Source organism: Camellia sinensis, chromosome 13, assembly GCF_055761805.1.
Source record: "Camellia sinensis isolate YWXY chromosome 13, ASM5576180v1, whole genome shotgun sequence".
NCBI classification, from domain to species: Eukaryota; Viridiplantae; Streptophyta; class Magnoliopsida; order Ericales; family Theaceae; genus Camellia; species Camellia sinensis.
This window is the reverse complement of record NC_138973.1, coordinates 99,136,188-99,158,491: the sequence shown is the minus strand read 5'-3', so window position 1 is coordinate 99,158,491 and position 22,304 is coordinate 99,136,188. Positions and strand designations below refer to the sequence as shown.

Below are 22,304 nucleotides of genomic sequence, written 5' to 3'. Positions count from 1 at the left end.
ACAATCCCCATAGTTCTAGTATTTGAGTGTTGAGCAATTCCACCAAGATTTACCTAACTTGTCTGATAGAGGAGTATGCTCCACCCCTGTTGAGTATTATTATATGCAAAAGTTGGCAAGAGTTTTTCTAGTATTACAAAACCATCAACTGAAAATGTAAAAACATAAGGATTGAATAGAAAATCATAACTATAGACTTCAAAAATATAATCAAAAGAAGTTAAAATAAACAGATTTTTTTTATATTGACTATAAAAAAATACATTTATTAAATTATGTAAATTAAATATTAACATAATCCGTTTATTTGTTTATATTATCATATCATATCATAATAAAATTCACATAAAAAAATAATTAATTATAACCTACTAATTCTCCCTTACTTGAATAAATAGTTATGTATCATTCATTGCATTGCTATTTGTATGGAGGAGGGCTACAGCTTACCATTGGGGCAGAAACAGGTGAGCTACACTACACAACCAACCAACCAGACTTGGAAAAAAAATAAAAATAAATAAAAGTACACTTAACTTAAATCACCAACTAATGACAAAATAAATGCAAATTAACTTTTCCCAATTAATTAAGGTTTAAGACACTCACACTGTCCCTACCTCAATGTCCCCAAACCCTAATTCCACACCCACCATCCCATCTCCCAATCTTTTAGGGTTTAAGGATTTTTCTTCTTGACCCACCTCCACTTTAACCTCACAAATTTGTATTATTTGGCTTAACCCGCCACCATTATCAACCTTCACACTCTGTCTTCTACTCTCAATAGCTTCAATGGGATGATAATTTGGTACCACAAAAGGAATCTTTGAAAACAAAGCACCAAGACTGCATGGCATGGAGGGAAAGAGAGGTGGTGGTGGTTGTGGTGGTGCTCCGCCGCCTGAAGTGGTGGTGGTGTTGTAGCCTAGGTTAAGGGATTTGAGAGGTGGCTCCTTCTCCTGTTTGCCGCCGTAGAGTAATCTCTTTGTTCCGGTTAAGTGGTGGCACTTTTCATCATGGGATTCAAATGTGGTGTGGTTGTTGATGGGTTTGAATGTGTATGGATATTGAATGGGTTGAAATTGGTATGGTCTCTGAATGGCATAGATGCCTGGTATGCTCTGTATGTAGCTGAATTTCCTCTGTATGCTTATCACCAGATTGAGATCTTCAATAATCTAAAGGAACCAAAAAAACCTATCAATCTATATATATATTTTGTAAAGAGGAACCTCACTAAAGTAGGTAGAAGAACAGGTTTTAAATATCGGTTCATACATATCAATATCAAGTTTTAGTCATTCTAATACCGATAGTAACACCAGGTATATTGTTTAGAATGAAAATTATATGCCTATCAGTGAGTTCCTGATGTGTATTTGGATCATGTCTGATTCAGAACTGATAAAAAACTCTCTTTTACTTTTAATGATTTTAAAAAGTTCATGATCATGACACTTAATTTTTAATATGCATCATTATTGATACGTTGTTTCCTAATATTTCTAATTACAGACATTGGCAGAAGACACCAGTGAGAGAATCAAACTCAAGACGTCTAAGTTCACCACTTGCTTAACCGCTTCCGGGTTAAACACATAATCGTCAAAAAAAGATTTTGCAGAATACGAACATACAAACACAAATGCAAGTACGCTATATATAGAAAGAGACCTTATCAAATGAGTCGAGTTGAATTATGCCTTCTCTAATCGAAATGAGGGCTATTGTCTGTAAAACAGGGGGGGGGAAAAGTTAAGTTTTTACTGTGAAATGAAGCTAAGGAATTCTGAGAAAAGATTTGTAACCTGAATTCCAGAATGGAACTGAAATTGCCACGCCCTTGGTTGCTGTTCATGTGATAAAGAAATCAAGGAATCAAGACACACACAGAGAGAGAGAGAGAGAGAGAGAGAGATTTTCTTCTGAAAAAGTATGAAATTCTCTTACTGGGTCAATTGACACATTCCATGAGGTGATGAAGCTAGAATCTTTCTTAGATGGGTTATCTTTAAACACCCATTTGTGACTATTATCTGCTGCAACTTTCCCTACCATTCTGCACACACAAAATTTACACTCATCAAAAACAAAAACAAAAGCAAAACCAAAAAACAAAAAAGCATTCAGAATTACCCTTTACCATAACTGTACACCTCATGGGACGTTTTAAAGAACACATCAGCTCCAAAGCTTCCCTTTACGTTTCCAACTCTTTCGCATTCGTAAAAATCACAAAACCCATCTTCCCAAACAAGAATCCCGAAGCAAAAACCCAACTCAGAACTCAAAATGACCCAAATTGAACTCAAAATCCAATTGGGTTTGTCATAATTCTTATAAATATATTACCAGTTCCTTTTGTTGCCCTTGGCGCGATCAAGTGCGCTACCTCCATAGTCTCACCTGAAACAGAGCAATGTGATAAGAGTCATAACAAGACATGATCTTGAGGAACTCAGGCTTCATTTTTTGATTGAACTTAGATAAAACAATGTTTGGTTTTGGGGGGAATTCATGTCACGCCCCACTTTTTATTACTCAAAGAATTACCAATTTCATTTACTTAATTCCATTTCAGAGATAACATGCGGAAATAAACTCGTATATTCAACTTGTAGAAGTGAATAACATTGCTCTCATTCGTATGCAAGTAAATACAACATGAGTACACTAAATAAATTGCCCTTGGGCTTACATCATTCAAAGTCAAGAAGAAGGGTATAACCCTTTTTACATAAATGGCATTCCACCAACACAAAAGAGGCCCCGTGGCCAACAAATAAGAAGATCCAACCTTGTAGAACATCCTGGCTATCACCTGAAAAAGATTCAACAACGTGGGATGAACATATAGTCCAGTAGGGATCTCAACATGATCTCCAACAATAACAACTTACAGATAGCTATGATCATGAATGTTCATTCTCATACTAGAATAGTAATGTGGCAGTTTATACAAAATATACATAAGTATGAACTTTTCTCGAAAACAGCTATTTCATTCGACGCTATAAGCGGTTCACCTTTTTTTTTTTCCTTTTTATTGCCCATTTTTCCAAACTTTCATGACTATAACAGTTTTAGAAAAAAACAATTTCACCAAGCCCATTACTCTTCCCCCATTTTCCGTACTTACAACAAAATGGCCTTTTTTGAAAACATGTTCACAAATACCCCATTTTCCTTCACACTTTCCAAAATCTCAAAATGGCATTTTGGTTTGTTCCCAATACATTCATATCAATACATGCATGCCTTAAATAAAAGGGAAATAACAAATCATGAACATGTATATAATCCACAAATGAGGCAACTCGGCCTTTCAAAACTGTAACCATCGCAACCCATAACATACTTAGATACACTGACGATAACAATTAAAACTCTGCTCTACCGGCTATATGCACAGTAAGCTAAGGATACGCCAAGCGATAAGCGAGATAATAACTCATTTTAAACATTTCATACCTCATAATAGATACACATTTTAGTACTGTATCAATCTCAAATAAAAACACTTCCATACTTCACAAATGATACACATTTTAGTGTTGTATCAATATCAACCAAAAACACTTCTATACTTTACAAATGATACACATTTTAGTGCTGTATCAATATCAAACAAAAACACTTCTAATATCAATAAGCACACACATATAGTGGTGCTAATGGAGTCCATCCCCTATCTCCTCCCAAACAAAATCCGGTTTAGAGGTCCATCCCCTATCTTCCCCTAAACCGTGGAGTACATCACCTATCTCCTTCCAAACAAAATCGGGTTTAGAGGTCCATCCCCTATCTTCCCCTAAACCGTGGAGTACATCCCCTATCTCCTCCCACACAAAACAATGTCTATAAGCGATTATCATTTACAAATTCCTCAATACAACAAAGCATAAATAACAAGTGTAATACATACACATAAACTATTCAATAATGTTTACCCAACACAAGTGTAACGCATACATCACAATTTAACACAACAATGTCATCCTCCACCGATGACTAAGGACAAAACCTCTAGATGCATGTATTCAGTACACCTAATAAAAGAGACTCAACTCTCAAGCAATCCTTAAACCCAACAACGACACTAGTACGATAGGTAAGGATAAAACCCCCAAATGTGTGTATTCAACACTCATGATACAATAGTTCAATTCTCAAATTTATTTTTTGAGACTCACATAGAGTTAGCATTTCATTTACCATTTTCAAGATCAACTTTCATAATTTTTCAAGTCAACATGTTCCATCACTTATTCCAAAAACACTTTTCCCTTTTTACAAAACCAATTACATTCTCTTCATTTTACAAAATCAATTCCATGGATAATAAGCCATAACCCAACTTGATTCAATACGTTCATTTCAAAATAACTCCAATACCATAATTAATCCTTTAACTGTTAACACCTTCTACACAACTCATATTAACAATAGAAATTTACCAACATTGTTCAACCATAAACCCTTTTTATTTTACCAAATCAAAATATAATTTAGGGCTTTCTTTTCTTTCAATAATAACATGCTAATTTTATTCTCTAATTAGTCCAAACCACAGTCAATGATAACAAAACCATTCTCAAACAACCAACCCTAGGTTCCCCTCATGATTTTCAAACAAATCCAACACGGATATGATTTTCATGCAATACAAAATGACCACATATCTATCTATAGACGGAGTATTGAAAAAGAACAAAGAAATCCCTACCTCAAATGGAGAAGATGAAGGCCAAAAACCAAAGTGCTCCAAATCGCCAAACTTTCAGATTAAAATGAAGATCAAGGGAAGCTCCACACTCAATACGAAGGAACTAGGGTAGAAGATCACTAGAACTAGATGTATTTATAGAGAGAAGATGTAGTCTAGAGAGAGAAACTCTCAAGTTATTCATTCAATGAACTTCATTAAATTGATTAATGTATCTCATACATTCATGATACATAATGCATCTTCTATATTAATGAATTCATTAGATAGATTAATGTATCTTACATATTCATAATAGAAACGTAATGCATCTCTAAGATTCATTCATAATAAATCCATCACATTCAATGCATTAGCATTAGTCTTCTATACATTGTATAAATAGGTATCAATGATTAGTCACCATCTAATTGATGTACATGTATCTTACTAATGAGATGAATCTAGTATAATCATGCATAATCTTTGAAAAGTTAGAGAGAGAGAATGGCTCGAAAAAGTGATCCAAAAAGCTGTTTTTCAGACTGATATACAAACAGGTCCACTCAAGCGTCAAGCCCAAAATCTGGACATCAACCCTTGGTTTCCAAACACAACCAACCTGTTTCAAACCTGCCCAACACGACCCAAGACTCATATACAAAGAGTAAAGGATGGAAACGGGAATAAGACAACAACACATCTACGGAACCGAGTTCGGAATACAATTAAACAATGAAGGGAAAATCGGGATCGCTATAATTCAAATGTTGGACTGTTTTAGTTTTGTATTTGTGTACTTTGGAGGAGGGTAGTTCCTAGGCAAGATCCTCCAGAAGACTACGTAAACCCACTTTGTGGAAGTGGAAGAATTTGAGGATGTACATAGATTTCTGAGGGTGTGCTATAACAGATAGTTGATGAGCATGGGAGTCCACCTTCCATTGTCTAGAGAGAGAGAGAGAGAGAGGGAGAGAGAGAGAGAGGCTAGACTAGCAAGTTGTAATCACAATTAAATAGAAAAGAGCAAAACAAGAACAATGTCAAGAGATTTGAGTAGGAGAAAATGTAATCACACCCCCTTTTATGAACTTAAAATTTAGCCAGTTTATCTAGATTTGAGCAACTAAAGCAGATTGCGTAATTGGATTTATTGATTTTTTTACGATTAATTGTTCAGTTTTGGTCACAGGATGCCTCAATTGCAAGATAGACATTTGCTCATTTATTGCACAATCCCACTTTGAATAACAAACCTAAAGAAAGAACTAAAACTAACAATCCCAAACCTTTAAAGCGGAGCATTAAAGAAATGTCTGCAAAAGTTACCGCCGATTTAGAAAATCCTTCCTTATCTCTCTTTCTAAAAGATTTGCCAACAGATCCACCACCTGCAGCTTCCTCAACCAAATTATCACTACACACCAAGTAAACCAAAAAATTAACTCAACTACCATATTTCAAGCTGAAAGAGCTTCTCCTAATTTTGCGACAGGATTAACTAAGTGACCATATAACTGCAGTGAATTTCATTTTGCATACATCCAGAACCATCACAGTTGGCAATATCATAAAAGGAACAAGAACCATCATCGTGAGCAATAACAGCTCACCCTTAGATACAAACCATCCTCTAGTTGAAGTCTTGCGGCCAATTTCATTGAACTGATAAATGAAACTATCCCCAGTCTCCTCTTCAATAATCATTTAACTGATAAATGAAACTATCCCCTATTACCTCTCTAACTTCATCCCCCTCCAATTTCTCTTAACACATAAACACCAAACAGAAATATCCACAAAACAGGGACAAGAGAGTGGAGCTCTTAAAGTAACCTCATTGTGCTAACACAGTTTTTTTTTTTTTTTTTTTTTTTTTTTTTTTTTTTTGTTGAGTCAGTCATTTTTTCAAATAGTTAGAGTTTAATAATATTATATAACATTTATAGACTACCATCTATTACATATGTACAAATATACATAGCATGTATATATTGATGAGAAATAAATATAGATGAGAGGATCTTGACAGACTTGATATCATTGGACAGTGCTGATCCCAAACTAAAAAAATTCCTATGTATTCATTCTAGACACACAGAGGAGAATCAACCGAACACACTAGCATATATAACAAAAAAATTCGTATGTATTCATTCTAGACACACAAGAGAAAAGAGATTATGAGGGAGTAGGAGAGCGATAAAAGATATACAATCCCAACTATGCTCAGTCTAGTGTTCACTTCATGCTCGAAAAAATGACCTACAAGAGAGGAGAACTATACCTGGATGTTGGAGGGAGATTTAGAGACGCCGATGTTGTCATCGGTGGGGAGTTACCGCCACTGCTAGAGAGTGAGAAAATGGGGAGATCTGTAGATGCCGGTCTACGAGAGAGAGAGAGATTGTGAGCGTCTGCGAGAGCGAGAGAAGAGAATTGAGAGGAGGAGGGTTACCTCGACACGCTGGTGTTGTTGCCATAGCAAGAGAGAGAGAGAGAGAGAGAGAGAGAGAGAGAGAGAGAGAGAGAGATCTCGCCTTCTGATGAACCCTAGTCTTCTACTTTCCTTTTGATTAAAAGTAGCCAAAGAGTTAAATGTATTTTGAATTTTTTTTTAATTGTTGTTTTGGTGTTGGGGCTTTTTTTTTTTTTTTTTTTTAAAAAAAAAAATGGGAATTGTATATTTTATATAAAAATTAATTTGGAATATTTTATACAATTACACTTATTTAGGGAGTGCGATTAAATATATATATATATATATATACACATAATCACACTTATTTAAAAAATGTGATTCAAAAGTAGTAATATATATATAATCACACTTTAATTAGAATGTGTGATTAAAAAAAATATATATATATAATTACACTCATTTAAAAAGTGTGATTAAAAAGTAGTAGTGTATATATAATCACACTTTAATTAGAAGGTGTGATTAAAAAATATATAAATAATCACACTTTAATTAGAATGTGTGATTAAAAAATATATATATATATAATCACACTTATTTAAAAAGTGTGATTAAAAAGTAGTAGTGTATATATAATCACACTTTAATTAGAAGGTGTGATTAAAAAATATATATATATATATATAATCACACTTAATTGAAAAGTGACATAAAAAATAAATATTATCACACTCAATCAAATTAAGTGTGATTAAAATATCAAACTAATTTTTTTTATCACACTTCCAATAAAAGTGAGATTTTTTTTTTTTTTAAAGTGTGATCTTTAACTATTTTTGTAGTAGTGAATTGCTGAAAGGAAGAATAGAACCCTAAAAGAAATGATGAATGCCATGTTACTAAGTTTAGGCTTATCACAGAACTTGTGGAGGGAAGCAATTTTGTTTGCTAATTATGTTCTTAACAGAATACCCCACAAGAAAATCAACAACACTCCTTATGAATTATGGAAAGATCGACCACCTTCCTACAAATACTTAAAAGTGTGGAGGTGTTTGGCAAAAGTTGAAGTTCCTGTTCCTAAAAAGACTAAGATTGGACCAAAAACAGTAGATTGTGTGTTTATTGGTTATACTTAGAATAGTAGCGTATATTGGTTTTTAACTTATAAATTAGAAATACCTGATATAAATGTGAACACTATTATAGAATCAAGGAATGCTGTGTTTTTTGTACATGTCTTTCCTTATAGGAAAGGACAGGAATTAAGTTCACTGAAAAGAACTTATGATTGTACACAAAGTCAAGAGACTAATGACAATCAAACACAAGAGAGTAGTAATGGTCTTGACCAACAGGATTTAACTGATGATGAACCAAGACGAAGTAAGAGAGCGAGAACATCAAAATCCTTTGGTCCAGATTTTCTGACATACCTGTTAGAAAATGAACCTCAAAGCTTTAGGGAAGCAATGACAGGTCCTGAAACACCTTTGTGGAAAGAGGCTGTTAATAATGAAATTGAATCTATTATGCAAAATCATACTTGGGAATTGGTGGATCTTCCACCTGGTTCCAAACCTCTTGGATATAAGTGGATATTCAACAAAAAAATGAAGGCAGATGGTTCAATAGATAAGTATAAAGCAAGACCTATAGTAAAAGGTTACAGACAAAAGGAAGGTCTGGACTATTTTGACACATATTCCCCTGTGACAAGAATAACATTCATTCGCATGCTTATTGCTATAGCAACGTTGTTTAATTTAGAAATACATCAAATGGATGTTAAGACAGCTTTCTTAAATGGTGATCTAAATGAAGAGATCTATATGGAGCAACCAGAAGGGTTTGTAGTGTCGGGGCAAGAAAAGAAAGTTTGCCGGCTTGTAAAATCTCTTTTTGGATTAAAACAAGCACCTAAGCAATGGCATGAAAAATTTGATCATGCAATGCTTACTAATAGGTTTAAGATAAATGAATGTGACAAATGCGTCTATGCTAAAAACACTGACCAAGGATATGTCATAGTTTGTCTTTATGTGGATGACATGCTTATCATTGGAAGCAGTTAAAATATGATCAAATCAACTAAGCAAATGCTTAACAAAAGATTTGATATGAAAGATATGGGGGTCGCAGATGTTATTTTAGGAATGAAAATTACTAAACCATTTGACAGATATGCATTATCTCAATCACATTATATTGAGAAAATTCTTGATAAATTTATCAAGGATGATATGAATGTAGCTAGAACACCTGTAGACATCAGTCTTTATTTATCGAAAAATAAAGGTGATGCAGTGTCTCAGTTAAAATACTCTCAAATCATTGGAAGCCTAATGTACCTAATGAATTGTACTCGTCCTGACATAGCTTATGCAGTCAGTAAATTGAGTAGGTACACTAGTAACCCCGGAGAAGACCATTGGAAAGCGATCATTCGGGTTCTTAGATATCTAAGATTTACTCATGATCATAGTTCGAACTTTACTCGATATCTAGCAGTACTCGAAGGTTATTGTGATGCAAATTGGATATCGGATACTAAAGATTCAAAATCCACTAGTGGATATGTCTTTACTCTGGTAGGTGCTGTTGTTTCTTGGAAATCCACGAAACAAACATGCATTGCACGATCCACAATGGAATCCGAGTTCATTGCTTTAGACAAAGCAGGAGAAGAATCAGAATGGCTTCGTCACTTCTTAGAAGACATTTCAATGTGGCCAAAACCTGTGCCAGCTATTTGCATTCATTGTGATAGTCAATCTGTAATAGGCAGGGCACAGAATCATATGTATAACAGTATGTCACAACATATTCGTCGTCGACATAATACCGTAAAGCAATTGTTGTTAAATGGAATAATCTCAATAGATTATATAAAATCTAAAGAGAATATTGCGGATCCGTTAACAAGAGGTTGACAAAAGAGCTAGTGTATAGTTCATCGAAGGGGATGGGATTAAAGCCTATTACATAAGAGTCATCATAATGATAACCCTACTTATATGACTAGAGATCCCAAGAACTAAACTAAGTTATGTGTGGCTCGCCAGAAATCACCAAGGGATTAAAAACTCCCTACCCATTCCTATGGTGAGAGTGATATCTGCAACATATGTTGTATGCAGGGGCATAAGGATAAGCTTTGCTTTTAATGATTACTTATATCTTGATTAAGGCATAAAATCAAGATGTGTATAAGGAGATACTCACAATAAGAATCACCTATATGAGTGTCGAACTGGGGCCGGTTCTATGAGAATGAAAGAGGCTAAATTCTCTAGAAACACTCATGAAAACCAGGAGCATTCAAGGCCAAAATGAACACAACAGTGAGAACCACGATGTGTTAGAAGATATTTTGTGTGAAATCTATTGTCTTGGCTTACACAAACGGCTGAACAATTCAAGGCATCGGGTCCATTGGTTAGCTAGTAAGTCCGATAGGTTATCACTAAGGAAGGTTCAAGGCCGTAAGCTACCTATCCCGATGCAAGATATTTTCGATTTATACTCTTTCGACAAATTCTGCATATCGTTGCATTTCCGTTGTCATCAAATTCCATTCATGTTGGGGACTGTTAGAAATGGTTGGAAAAATTCTGGGTAAAAATTGAATTTTTCCTAACTTTGGTCTAATTTTTAGGTGGGACCCGTGCGTCGATTTTCGCGGGTCAAAGTGGTAACACGTTCTATGCCGCATTGTGATTCACGTGGTATATTTGGTTGCTCAAAACCATTATCAAGTGAATGGGAAATTGAAGCCAAAGTGTGCTCCCTGGAAATAGAGTTTTTGGTGGAAATTTTCTTAAGGTTTGGAAATTGGCTTGTCCCACATTGGTTTGGTGGGAAGTTTTGGATGGGTTTATATAGCTTGGAATTATAACTTGGGGAGGGCCCCAAGGGGCATCCCAAGTTTGTAGAGGGGAGAGGTTATGTGCAAAATGGGCTAGACCCATTGGACCCAAAAATCACCGCACACGCGCGTCGCCACCGCCGTCTGTCCGGTCGGTCGGGCGGGCTAGGCTAGGCCTGGGCTTGGGCGCGAGTGCGTGGTGTGTGGTTAGGTTGGACTTCATCAGATTATTATTCGAACAAATTAATCAAGTAAGTTGTTTAATTTATTTTTCTGTTTTATTTGTTTATTTAAATCAAATTTTAATTTTGTTTTTGTAACAAAATAAAATCTGTTTTTATTTATTTAATTTTATTTCTAGTTTGATTTTTGTAATCAAACATTTTTCTCTCCTTTCCTTTATTTCTTTTGTATTCTGTTTGTTGTTAAGTACACAAACATAATTAATCTATTTATATACAGTGAAGATTGTCCAACAAATTAAAACAATAGTGACCAAATTGATACATTGTGTAAACTACAAGGACCAAATTGACAAATCGTTTGAGCACGTGACAACTTTCTGTCCACCAAACCTAATGGTCATTATTTATTGGATCAATATAACACAATCTATTCAATTAAGAGACAAAATCGAATAAATTAAAACAATATAAACTAAATTAACATATCGTATAAACTACGGAGACCATTTATATAATTTACATTTTTTTCCCCTTCTGTTACACATTTGTCTTGCTTCTCACAACTTGCAGATCTCCATAACGAAAAGTTATTTGATAGATCTGAGGTGTAATTTGGGCGAGCTCAATTCGAGCAACTTAATTTTAGCTTGAAATTTTTTAAGGCATGGGAAAAATATTTTTAAATTTGGTACAAGTTTGAGCTAAAACCCGAATTAAATCTAGGCGGGCTTGAGGTGAATTAAATCTAGGCGGGCCCGTAACCCGAATTATATATGTAAATATATAAAAAATATTGAATTTACATATAAATTATTAGTCATTAAATGATCTTAAAGTAATTTAGATCGCTAGATAATATTGAATATATATTATATACACAAGTAACACAATATAAAATTTTACTTATTTATTTTTTCTCACTCATAAGTTGTAAATACCATCATAACGACATCTTTCTTACATTATATAAATTATATGTTTTCATGTTATTAATGATTTTATAATATATATATATATATATATTCTAATGTTAACAAATTAATTAACTTAGCTGCACTAAAAGGAAAGAAAGAAAGAAAAATTGAAATTTATGTGCAATTCGGGCAACTTCGGCAATTCGAGTTGAGCTCGGGTCGGGCTTAGACAGACAATCTGGAATTATAATTTAGGCTTGAGCAAGCCTGGACACCTCTCAACACAACTTGAGTTGGACTTAGACAACCTCTCAACCCATCCAAACCCGCCTGAGTTGCACCCTACAACGTAGGGGTGATCATGAATCTATCGAACCCCGATCGAGCTGATCCAACCTGTTTGATTTTAGACGGATGCGTGTCTTTCAGCGTAGGGATGCAGATGAAATATTTCATAGTTCATGGATACGGTTTAGGTGGCGAATCAACCATCTTGCACTTGCATGAACCTAATCCGCCCGCAGGTTCAAAAAAAAAAAAAAAAAGAAAGAAACTGCTAACAAGTAACAATATAGAGTAGAAATAATAAAATCTATACTTTTGTGAAAATAGAAAACAATACCTTAAAAATATCCATGCGTGGTGCCATGGCCTATTATAGAGAAATAATACATTTTTTTTTTAATTACTAGTTGTTGGAGATTGTAAAAATTATGAATTACAATTCAAAAAAAATGCGTAAATTTTGTAAAGTCCAAACCGCAAGATCGATCGTATCCATCCACCAACCCGCATAGCCCGCTCAATCCGCATCTGTCAAATCGGTAGACGGATGTAGATTGACTTTTTTCAGTCCACCTAATTTTTGACAAATGGTGAATGAGATGTCACTCGACCCAACCCGATCTTCATTCACCCCTAGTCTAACGTATTCTCACCTCCAATGTAGGTGAGTTACATTACTTTTGTGTATTTCATTAAGAAAATTATCATTCGAAGGGGATTTTTAAAAATTATTATATATTAGGGAAAATGTTTATCATTTTAATTAGGGTAAATTATTTATAAGTCCCATTTGGAAGACTTATATAAGATATGGTGCTATGAAAAAACTTCTAATAGGTCCTGTGGTTTCTTGTCAATACATATACCCCCAATCTTAATTAATTAATAACCTGATTAATGATAATACCATATATAAGAAGTTCAATGTTACCATAGATTATGATCATATTTATATGGTTAGAAATTTAAAATTCAAAATAACCTAATTAATGGCAATACCATATATGAGAAATCCAATATTATCATAGATTGTGATCATATCTATATGGTTGAAAATTTGAAATTCAAAATGTAACATGTAACATATAACATCTCAAACCTAATGTTACATTCTCAAACCCAACGTGACATTCCCATATTCAAAATAAAAAATGCTAGGATCCCAAAAGTTCTACCAAATGTCTCACATGGTGTGGGACCCACATCCATGTGAGACATTTGATAAGAATTTTGGTAGAACTTTTGGTGTCATTAGCGTTATTCAAAATAACTTGATTAGTGGCAATACCATATATGGGAAATCTAATATTACCACAGATTATGATCATATCTATATGGCTAGAAATTTGAAATTCAAAACATAAATGTAACATGTAACATCTCAAACCCAATGTGACATTCCCAAATTCAATATGACATTTTCATATGCTTCTCATCCCAAACTCAACGTAAATGTAATATGTAACATCCCAAACCCTCTGTGATATTCTCATATGCTTTTCATCCCAAACCCAACGTGACATTCCAATATTCCACCGTTGAATTATGAATAATGTAACCTTCTAAATGTAACATGTAATATCCCAAACCCAACGTGACATTCTCATACTCCACCATCGTTCGCATTTTAAATTTTCAATTAACAACTGTAACCTCCTAAATGTAACATCACTACAACAAATTTCACTTTTGGCAACTAAACATTTAGTTGCTAAAAGTCATCTTTTAGTCACCAAAACATTTTGCCGGCTAAACTTTTTGGTCGTTAGGTTTGTCAGTGGATGATTGTCAGGGAAGGTATTACCGACTAAAAAATATTTAGTCGCTGAAAGTCTTCGATGGGTGACTAATTTTTTAGTTGCCAAAAGTTCTCAATTGGTGACTGAAAATTATTTAGTCACAAAGTCTTCAATTGGCAACTTAGTTTTTAGTCGCCAAAAGTTCACAACACTATAACAAATTACACTTTTGGTGACTAATTTTTTTTGTCGCCAAAAATAATTTTTACTCGCCAAAGAGTTTTTTTAGTAGCTGAAAGTTTCCGATTGGCAACTAAAAATTTAGTAGCCCAAAGTTTTCAATAAATGTGCTTTTTTATTTTAGCGACTAAAATATTTAGTCGGCAAAATCATGGTGCTCCTTTTTAGCTACTAATTTTTTAGTCGCCAAAACTTTCATTTTTTTTTCCGCTACTAACTATTTAGTCACCAACAAGTTCCCTTTTTATTTTTTTGGCTACTAAATGTTTAGTCGCCAAAAGCTTTATTTATTAATTTTTTTAAATGCACAAATTGAATATTTTTCATTAATTTCTAAATTATATGCATTCCATTATCAATGCAACCTGTAACCTGTACATATACAGAATAATACATCTATCAATTATAATCTAAATCCCTTATCAATAATACCCATTTCATTATCAACTATCTAAAAACTTTAACTTGTAACATCATATTCCAAATATCATATAAATCCATACCAACTAAATATAATCTATCTAAATTAAATATGACATACAAAAACACTGGATTTCCAAAACAAAGGATTGTACAAAAATAAATGTCTTCCATATACAGAACAAATGCTCTTCATACAGAAAAATAAATATCCACAATAGCCCACACAAAAGCAATATGTAAAAAAAATTTAAAAAAAAAAAAAAACCATTAGCACTTATTCAATAAAATTGACATTTCAAATTATAACAATTATAAAATTAACAAATTATAACAATTATAGCAAAGACAAGTGAAAGAGAAGAAGCCAACCAAAAGAGCCCATGATATACGGCACTGGACAAAGTCTCCCCTCTCCCTTGTTTCATCCGTAACCAAACATATCAAAGAACAAGGACTCTGATGAACAGAAAGAAGTTGGGGATTGAACCATCTGTTAGGCAAAACCTTGCAGCCAAAATAGAATTATTCTAAATTGTACCATAATTCTCAGCACCTTAATCCAAACCCAAAAAAACAAAACAAAAAAAAAAAAAAAAGAAAGGCAAAAGGTGTCAGACAAATAAAATTTCCCCATGTATCTCAATCCCCTCGTGGCTTTGTAATTGGTTACTATCTGACAATGTGTTGGGTTATTACTGGGTGATCCATTATTTAACTCATTCAACAATGTGTTGGGTTATTACTATTATTTTTCCTATATCAGTATATCTAACAACGACATTGAAGGCATTTTAATTGGTTGATTAAAAAAAACCAAGAAACAATATTCCATTCAAAAAAGGGTAAGAACAAAGGAGGCCCTTTCCTATTTACAAAACCTTCAGAGAAGTAGGTACAATTAACCAACCACAGAATGTCAATATAAAATTAACAGACTTCAATTTGTGAATATAGATAACACACCTTGCACATATTTAAATAATGATTTCGAGAAATTTATTTCAAAATCTAAGAAAAAGGGTCTGCGAAAGAAAAGAAAAGGTGCTAACCTCAGCCCCACATTTGACATCTTTCACAATAATCGTTTCCAAAACTATGAGATCATCCCCGGAAGCAGAAGAACACTCTGAGTTACCACCATTAGAAGCACCCTTTCTTGATTGAGAATTTGAAATAATTGTTCACCATCACCAATATTTTCATACTCATCTCTTTCGTGGTTATCTTCACTATCATCCGTACTTTCATTCTCATCACTTTCGTTGTTGTCTTCAGCATCATCTTCAGGTGCAAGATGAGAAGATATAGAGGTGAAGTGCACATCTTCAGCTCCTGTTTTGTGATTGAAACTGGAAATCATTAAAGAATTAATGAATCAAGCAACTTTTTGACAAGATAATTTATCAAGAAATTCATTAAAAAAAAAAATAGAAGTCAAGGAAATAAGAGGTTTCAATCAGCAATTCATACCTTAAAAAAACCGTCATAAGCTTTTTTTACATGCATTTAGCAATGATGGAACCAAAACTCCTCAGATACTTGAAAATCCTTACCCGATACCTTCTAAGCATATCCACAATTAGAATTAATATTCTTTAATTTTAAATTAAGTATTGGATATTGTTTGGACACGCTATGTATTGATCTTTCTTGAAATTAAGATGTGCTACAACCTCCCCCCCCCCCTTAAAGAATTTCGTCCCCGAAATTAAGGATACGCCAAAACACAAGGCCAACTGATCACAAAGCACTCAACACCCGGGCACCAAGGAAGGAAATATTCTCACAACAAACCTTTGATTCACTCTTGCCAAGGAAGAGACTAACTAAGGGAACACGTTCCAAACGACAACACTCAAACACGAAAAACTACAATAAAACCAAACCTTCCCGAAACAATTCACCAACAACCGACTAGCGCTTCAAGCTAAGTCACTACTCAACAACCATAATTCCCAAAAAGCAACCAAAGCAGATCTTCTGAGAAAATAATAAGAAAAACATTTTCTTGTTCATGAGACATTTCTCAAAGATAGACAAATTTTCAATGTTGATATTCCGAAATAAAACACAAATTTTCAATGTTGACATTCCGAAATAAAACTTTCATTTCTTATGCGAAACTCAAAAGTTTTGTAAACATTTCTCACAAACACGGTGTTATCCAGAACATATACTCATCCACAGTTTATTTGCCAAAAAGATTCATTTGGAATTCCTCAAAACCCTTGAATTAAATCAATTTCTCAACAACGCCTTTAGATGGCCCAAACACTAGAAAAAAAAAATGCTTTCCATTTCTTTCCAAAATAACACCATCCACAACCAGCACAGAACAGAACATTTCTATAATGATAGTTAATAGAAATAACAACAGTACTATCAACACATAAGGCATAAGAAATTCATGGTTTTGCAATTTCATTCCACCTTTCCTTAACCAATTTAATATCATAAACATGGCTCAAAACCTGGCCAACAATTAAAGGAGACCACATCTCACATCAACAATACCTCCTTAATACACAAATGATACACATTTTGGTGCTGTATCAATATAACATAGAAACACTTCTATACTTCACAATTGATAACGATATACATTTTAGTGCTATATCAAATCAAACAAAATCCAGTTTAGAGGTCCATCCCCCATCTTCCAATAAACCGTGGAGTACATTCCCCATCTCCTCCCACACACAACACTGTATATAAGCAATTAACATATACAAGTTCAATCAATCAATACAAAACTTGATGCATTATTCCAACTGTCAGATTCAATGACATAACATGTCCGATTAGTTTCAGTTTTCCCTAATCAACATACAGAGTCTACAACGAACGAGACTAACCTCAAGGTGACAAATGTCAACCCAAAACCCAATACCAAAAGCTGACTAATCAACTCAATAAACCACCACTCTCAGTAAACCACACACTGAAGTGCCACTAACCCCAAACACGGAGTTCCCCACACAAACCCGCAAATTTTGGAATCTCACTGGATCTCCTAAAATCGAACCACATCAGCATTGTGTCTAAGGGAATCACTATTTCCCCCCCATGGCTGCATAGTAAGCCTACTCATCTCCTCGACTTAAGACCGACATGGTCAACCCCAATCACAGCAATCCAACCACGAAGGACAATTTTGACCAACGCTATTCTCATTACTTTAGAGCTCAAACTGTTCTTCCTCCAAAGAATGCTGCCAGCATCCACTCACAATCCATACCCAACAATTGATAACCAATCACGATACGAACACTACCCCTATACAACCGATGGGGTCACCACGGACTCATTAACCAGCAAGGTCCAAAACACTAATCAACATACAGGTACCATTTCCGCTAACCCGAGACACAAAACTCATATTCCCTTGAACATTCTCACATAACTTATCAATACTACACAACTCCCAAAATCGTCACACCAATCCCGTTCACCTACAGATTCCCGTTCTCAACAATTAATCTCTAAAAGTGGACAAGGCTCACAGGCTGTCACATGACTACCTCAACACACAGTACCAAGCAGGCAACAACATTAGGATCATTGATTCCATTAACAACTTCTCAATAGATATAGTAAAGGGTTCGAAATTCCATACATACTCCCCAATACATGAGGATTAAACAAACAACACTGTGCATACATATGCGATACTTAAACATGGTGCCTCAGCACCCAACAGTACACCGGTCAACAACAAAATCATTCACATGATACACCACCGGCCAATAACACAAAAATCCCCCTCCAAGGTAATACCATAGGGCTAGTTAATAAGTCGCCCCTCGCGAGGCTCCCGAAGCCTGGCCTGCCCGTTTCTGGTACCGGTACTGTCCCTGACTGGACGGGTACGACTGAGTCTGACTAGGTTTTGAAACACTTGCAGAATTCACACGCAAAGGGCAAAAATGTCTACCATGGCCCAGCTGACCACAAACGAAACAACCACCAGACCCCCTACGCTGAGACTGGTCTGAAACTTGCACCTCCCCGGATCTCCCAACAAAAGAGTCTGAAACCCCTCGCGAAGAAAAGGAATTAGCCCCTAACTAAGCATGTTTCCGCCTCCACTCCTTACTGAGCCTAGAGCGCTTAGGAATCGTAGGACTTACCGAGATGGTCTCTTCCCCATCCCGACCATCACTCACAACCATGGCCTCCACATGGGCCGCTGCCTCGACTAAATTATAATAATCCTTCCAAAAGGATCCAGCTACCTTCTCCCGAATATCGAAACACAACCGCCTTTCAAACTCATAACAACGACGCTCCTCTATTGCCACCAACTCTGGAGCAAACCTCGACAAACTGGCAAACCGCATCTCAAACTGCGCCACAGGAGTATCATCCTGACGCAACTCCAAAAACTGATCCCTCAGCCTTTCCCGAGCAGAAGGAGGGAAATACTTGGCCCAAAAGGCCTTAGTAAAAGCAACCCAAGTGCTACCTACAGTATTCTTAGCATACTTCCACCAATAACTCGCATCGCCCTTCAATTGAAAAGTCACCAAAGAAACCCTCAACTCCTCCTCTTCGACTCTGAGCAGATCAAGAGTCTTGGTAATCTGCTCCAACCAATCCTCTGCCTCCAATGGTTTAGCCTCTCCCACAAACTCAGGTGGATTGGAGCGAAGAAACTCCTTAGTAAGCTTGAAAGCATGCCCCCTGCCACCCTCAGTACGAGCTAGGGCGTCTTGCACTGCTCTCACAATCTCACGTGCAACATCATCGCCGATAGCCGATGCTGCAACGGCGGGTGCTAAAGGAACTGTTGTGCCCCTACCGACACTCCTTCTACTCAACCGTCCTCTACTTGCTCGTGTAGACATCCTATAAAGCACAAAAGCAAATACCACGCTTAGTGCACAACACAATAGCCTTCTCCGAGGCACACACCACTACTATTAAGTCACAAGACTCACTTAGTCACAAAATATACATCTCTATTGCATATAAATATCTAAACATTTAAACACATAACTGGATCAAGTCCACAAAAATAGCCACTTATCCCGGGACTCTCAAGGAATTCCTATCCGAAACCACGTTGATCAAGCGTGTTTTCAAGAGGACCTCAAAGTGAGTTCACCGGCTATGAATACTATCCAGGGAACTTAATCCCATGCTCACATAAATGCAACAAACAAGTCCTAGCATTCATGTTAACTATATGCAACATCCTCACCATACGTAGTAAACCCACTATGGTAAAAACCACTCCCCAGGAGCCCAAAGTATTCAAACCCAGCTTGCTCTGATACCAAGTTGTCACGCCCCACTTTTTATTACTCGAAGTGTTACCAATTTCATTAACTTAATTCCATTTCAGAGATAACATGCGGAAATAAACTAGTATATTCAACTCGTAAAAGTGAATAACATTGCTCTCATTCATATGTAAGTAAATACAACATGAGTATAATAAATAAATTGCCCATGGGCTTATATCAGTAACGAATCAAGAAGAAGGGTACAACCCTTTTACACATATGGCATTCCGCCAACACAAGAGAGGTCCCGTGGCCAACAAATAAGAAGATCCAAATCTTGCAGCACATTCAGCTCAACACCTGAAAAAGATTCAACAATGTGGGATGAACATATAGTCCAGTAGGGATCTTAACATGGCCCTCAACAATAACAACTTACAGATAGCTATGTTCATGAATGCTCAATCTCATACTAGGATAGTAATGTGACAGTTTGTACAAAATATACATAAGTATGAACTTTTCTCGAAAACAACCATTTCAATCAACGCCATAGGCGATTCAATTTTTTTCTTTCTTTTCATTAACCCCCTGTAGACGCGCCCCGCGTGGGGCCCTCGCTACAGTTCGGACTCGATTTGTGTCACGGTTCTTAATCTGAACCAAAGAGTCCAAATCTGGCAAATCGTTTTGAGAAAAATAGATTTTTTTGAAAGAAGTGCCAAACATGGACTGCTTTGCCAGATACAGAGTCGCCACTTAAATTTTTTTAAAATGGGAGAATTTAGGAAACCCTGACTCGGTGCCGAAGGCCACATGTCCGTCATCACCGGAGTTGTCTCGGCTCGGGAGCTAGGGTACGATTGCGGAAGGTCAGCTATGAGCACCCCCTCTCGCCCTATCCGAAGATCGGCCTCTACTAACCGTGATATCCGTTTTTGAAAACGTTATGTGTTCTTATTCCAGTTATTAGCCTAGAATTACTATATTATGCGCGCAGCAAACAAGTATAGACTAGATTGCCTAATTTGGAAATAAACATTGCATATCCGTTCGTTTTGGGAAAATGTTTTGGAATTTGCTACTCGCAGGTAGGCTAAGACACGGATTTCAACGAGTTTTTCCAACTCAAACAATCCAACCTTCACCCACAGGCATTCAAACAGTTTATCACATAAGCATCTAGCCACATGGTAAACATGCTGTCATGATAGCATTCACACTCATGCGAGATGCTAAAGCAAGAAAATACTTACATAGTACTCCGTGCCAAAACAATAAACTAGTTAGCAAACATGCGTGATTCTAGTTCATGTTAAGAATGGCTAATGCATCGCATGCAAAAAAATGCAATCTAGACAGGCTCGGCTAACCTAAACATGGCATGTGAAATGCGATCAATTTGATGCACGTATTCAATTTTGAATTGAAGTACAAATGCAGTTAGCGTGATGTACCGAGCCTAATGCATGCAATACAAATGCATGAATGCACGCATGCATAGCATAAGGTATGCTAATTTTAAAAATGTCCTAGTCTACCATCATAAGCAGGTAAATAAAAAGGGAAGAAAGACGTGAGGTTGGAAGACATACACACACTCACACACACTTATTACATAATTGCCCCCACTCGGAGGGGCCAAATGAATATTACAGTCCGAATAATAAGCAAATAAATTATTATAGAATTTCTAATTAATTAATAGAAAGAATGCAAAAGAAATGAGAGGATAGCCGCAGCCTCTGCCTCGGGATGCGCGAATGATGCGTGCTCGAAACCCGGCTCGCCTGAAAAACCCGTACCATACCCCTGCCACCTCTGTTTATACTGCCCTGTCTCTCTGAAAATTGCTAAAGCCCTAGGACAGGTTCCTTGCATGCTGCAGAGTACCACCGGCTAGGGGGAATTCCCACCGGCAGTTCAGAATTTCCATCGGCTGTCTTTGGATTTATCGGTCGTTCACAATTAGCCGGTCGGCACTGAATTCTGCCGGTCGGCAGAAACTTCCTGCAGAAGACAGTTTTGACAGCAACAGAGAACAGACAGTGTATGGCATGGGATTTCAGGCACATGTGAGCATGGTCATGCTTCCCATCATGCTTTGAACTCAGGGAGGCATGGCCCTCGATCCTCGAGCCATCAATGGTGCATGATAGCCCAAAGGATCAAGTTTGCCACTTGATGTAAAGATGCATGCAACCACACAAATGAGGACCAAGACCCTATCATGCCGAAGTCAAGGGTCCCGGTGACCGAGAGTTAAGGCACGTTTCATCACTTATGGTATGA

The 22,304-nt window shown here is 36.0% G+C and overlaps 1 protein-coding gene across 1 annotated transcript; it reads right to left on the bottom strand.

Annotated features, from left to right (window-relative positions):
- Positions 1 to 590: 590 nt before the first annotated feature.
- On the bottom strand, positions 591 to 2,075 carry LOC145805913 (uncharacterized). Its single transcript, XM_082901352.1, has 4 exons — positions 1,954 to 2,075; positions 1,812 to 1,853; positions 1,678 to 1,734; positions 591 to 1,181 (listed from the first exon to the last, which is right to left on the bottom strand). Exons 1-4 carry the CDS (start codon positions 2,059 to 2,061, stop codon positions 606 to 608), a joined length of 783 nt encoding a protein of 260 aa, XP_082757478.1. The 5' UTR covers positions 2,062 to 2,075; the 3' UTR covers positions 591 to 605.
- Between the last annotated feature and the right edge of the window lie 20,229 nt (positions 2,076 to 22,304).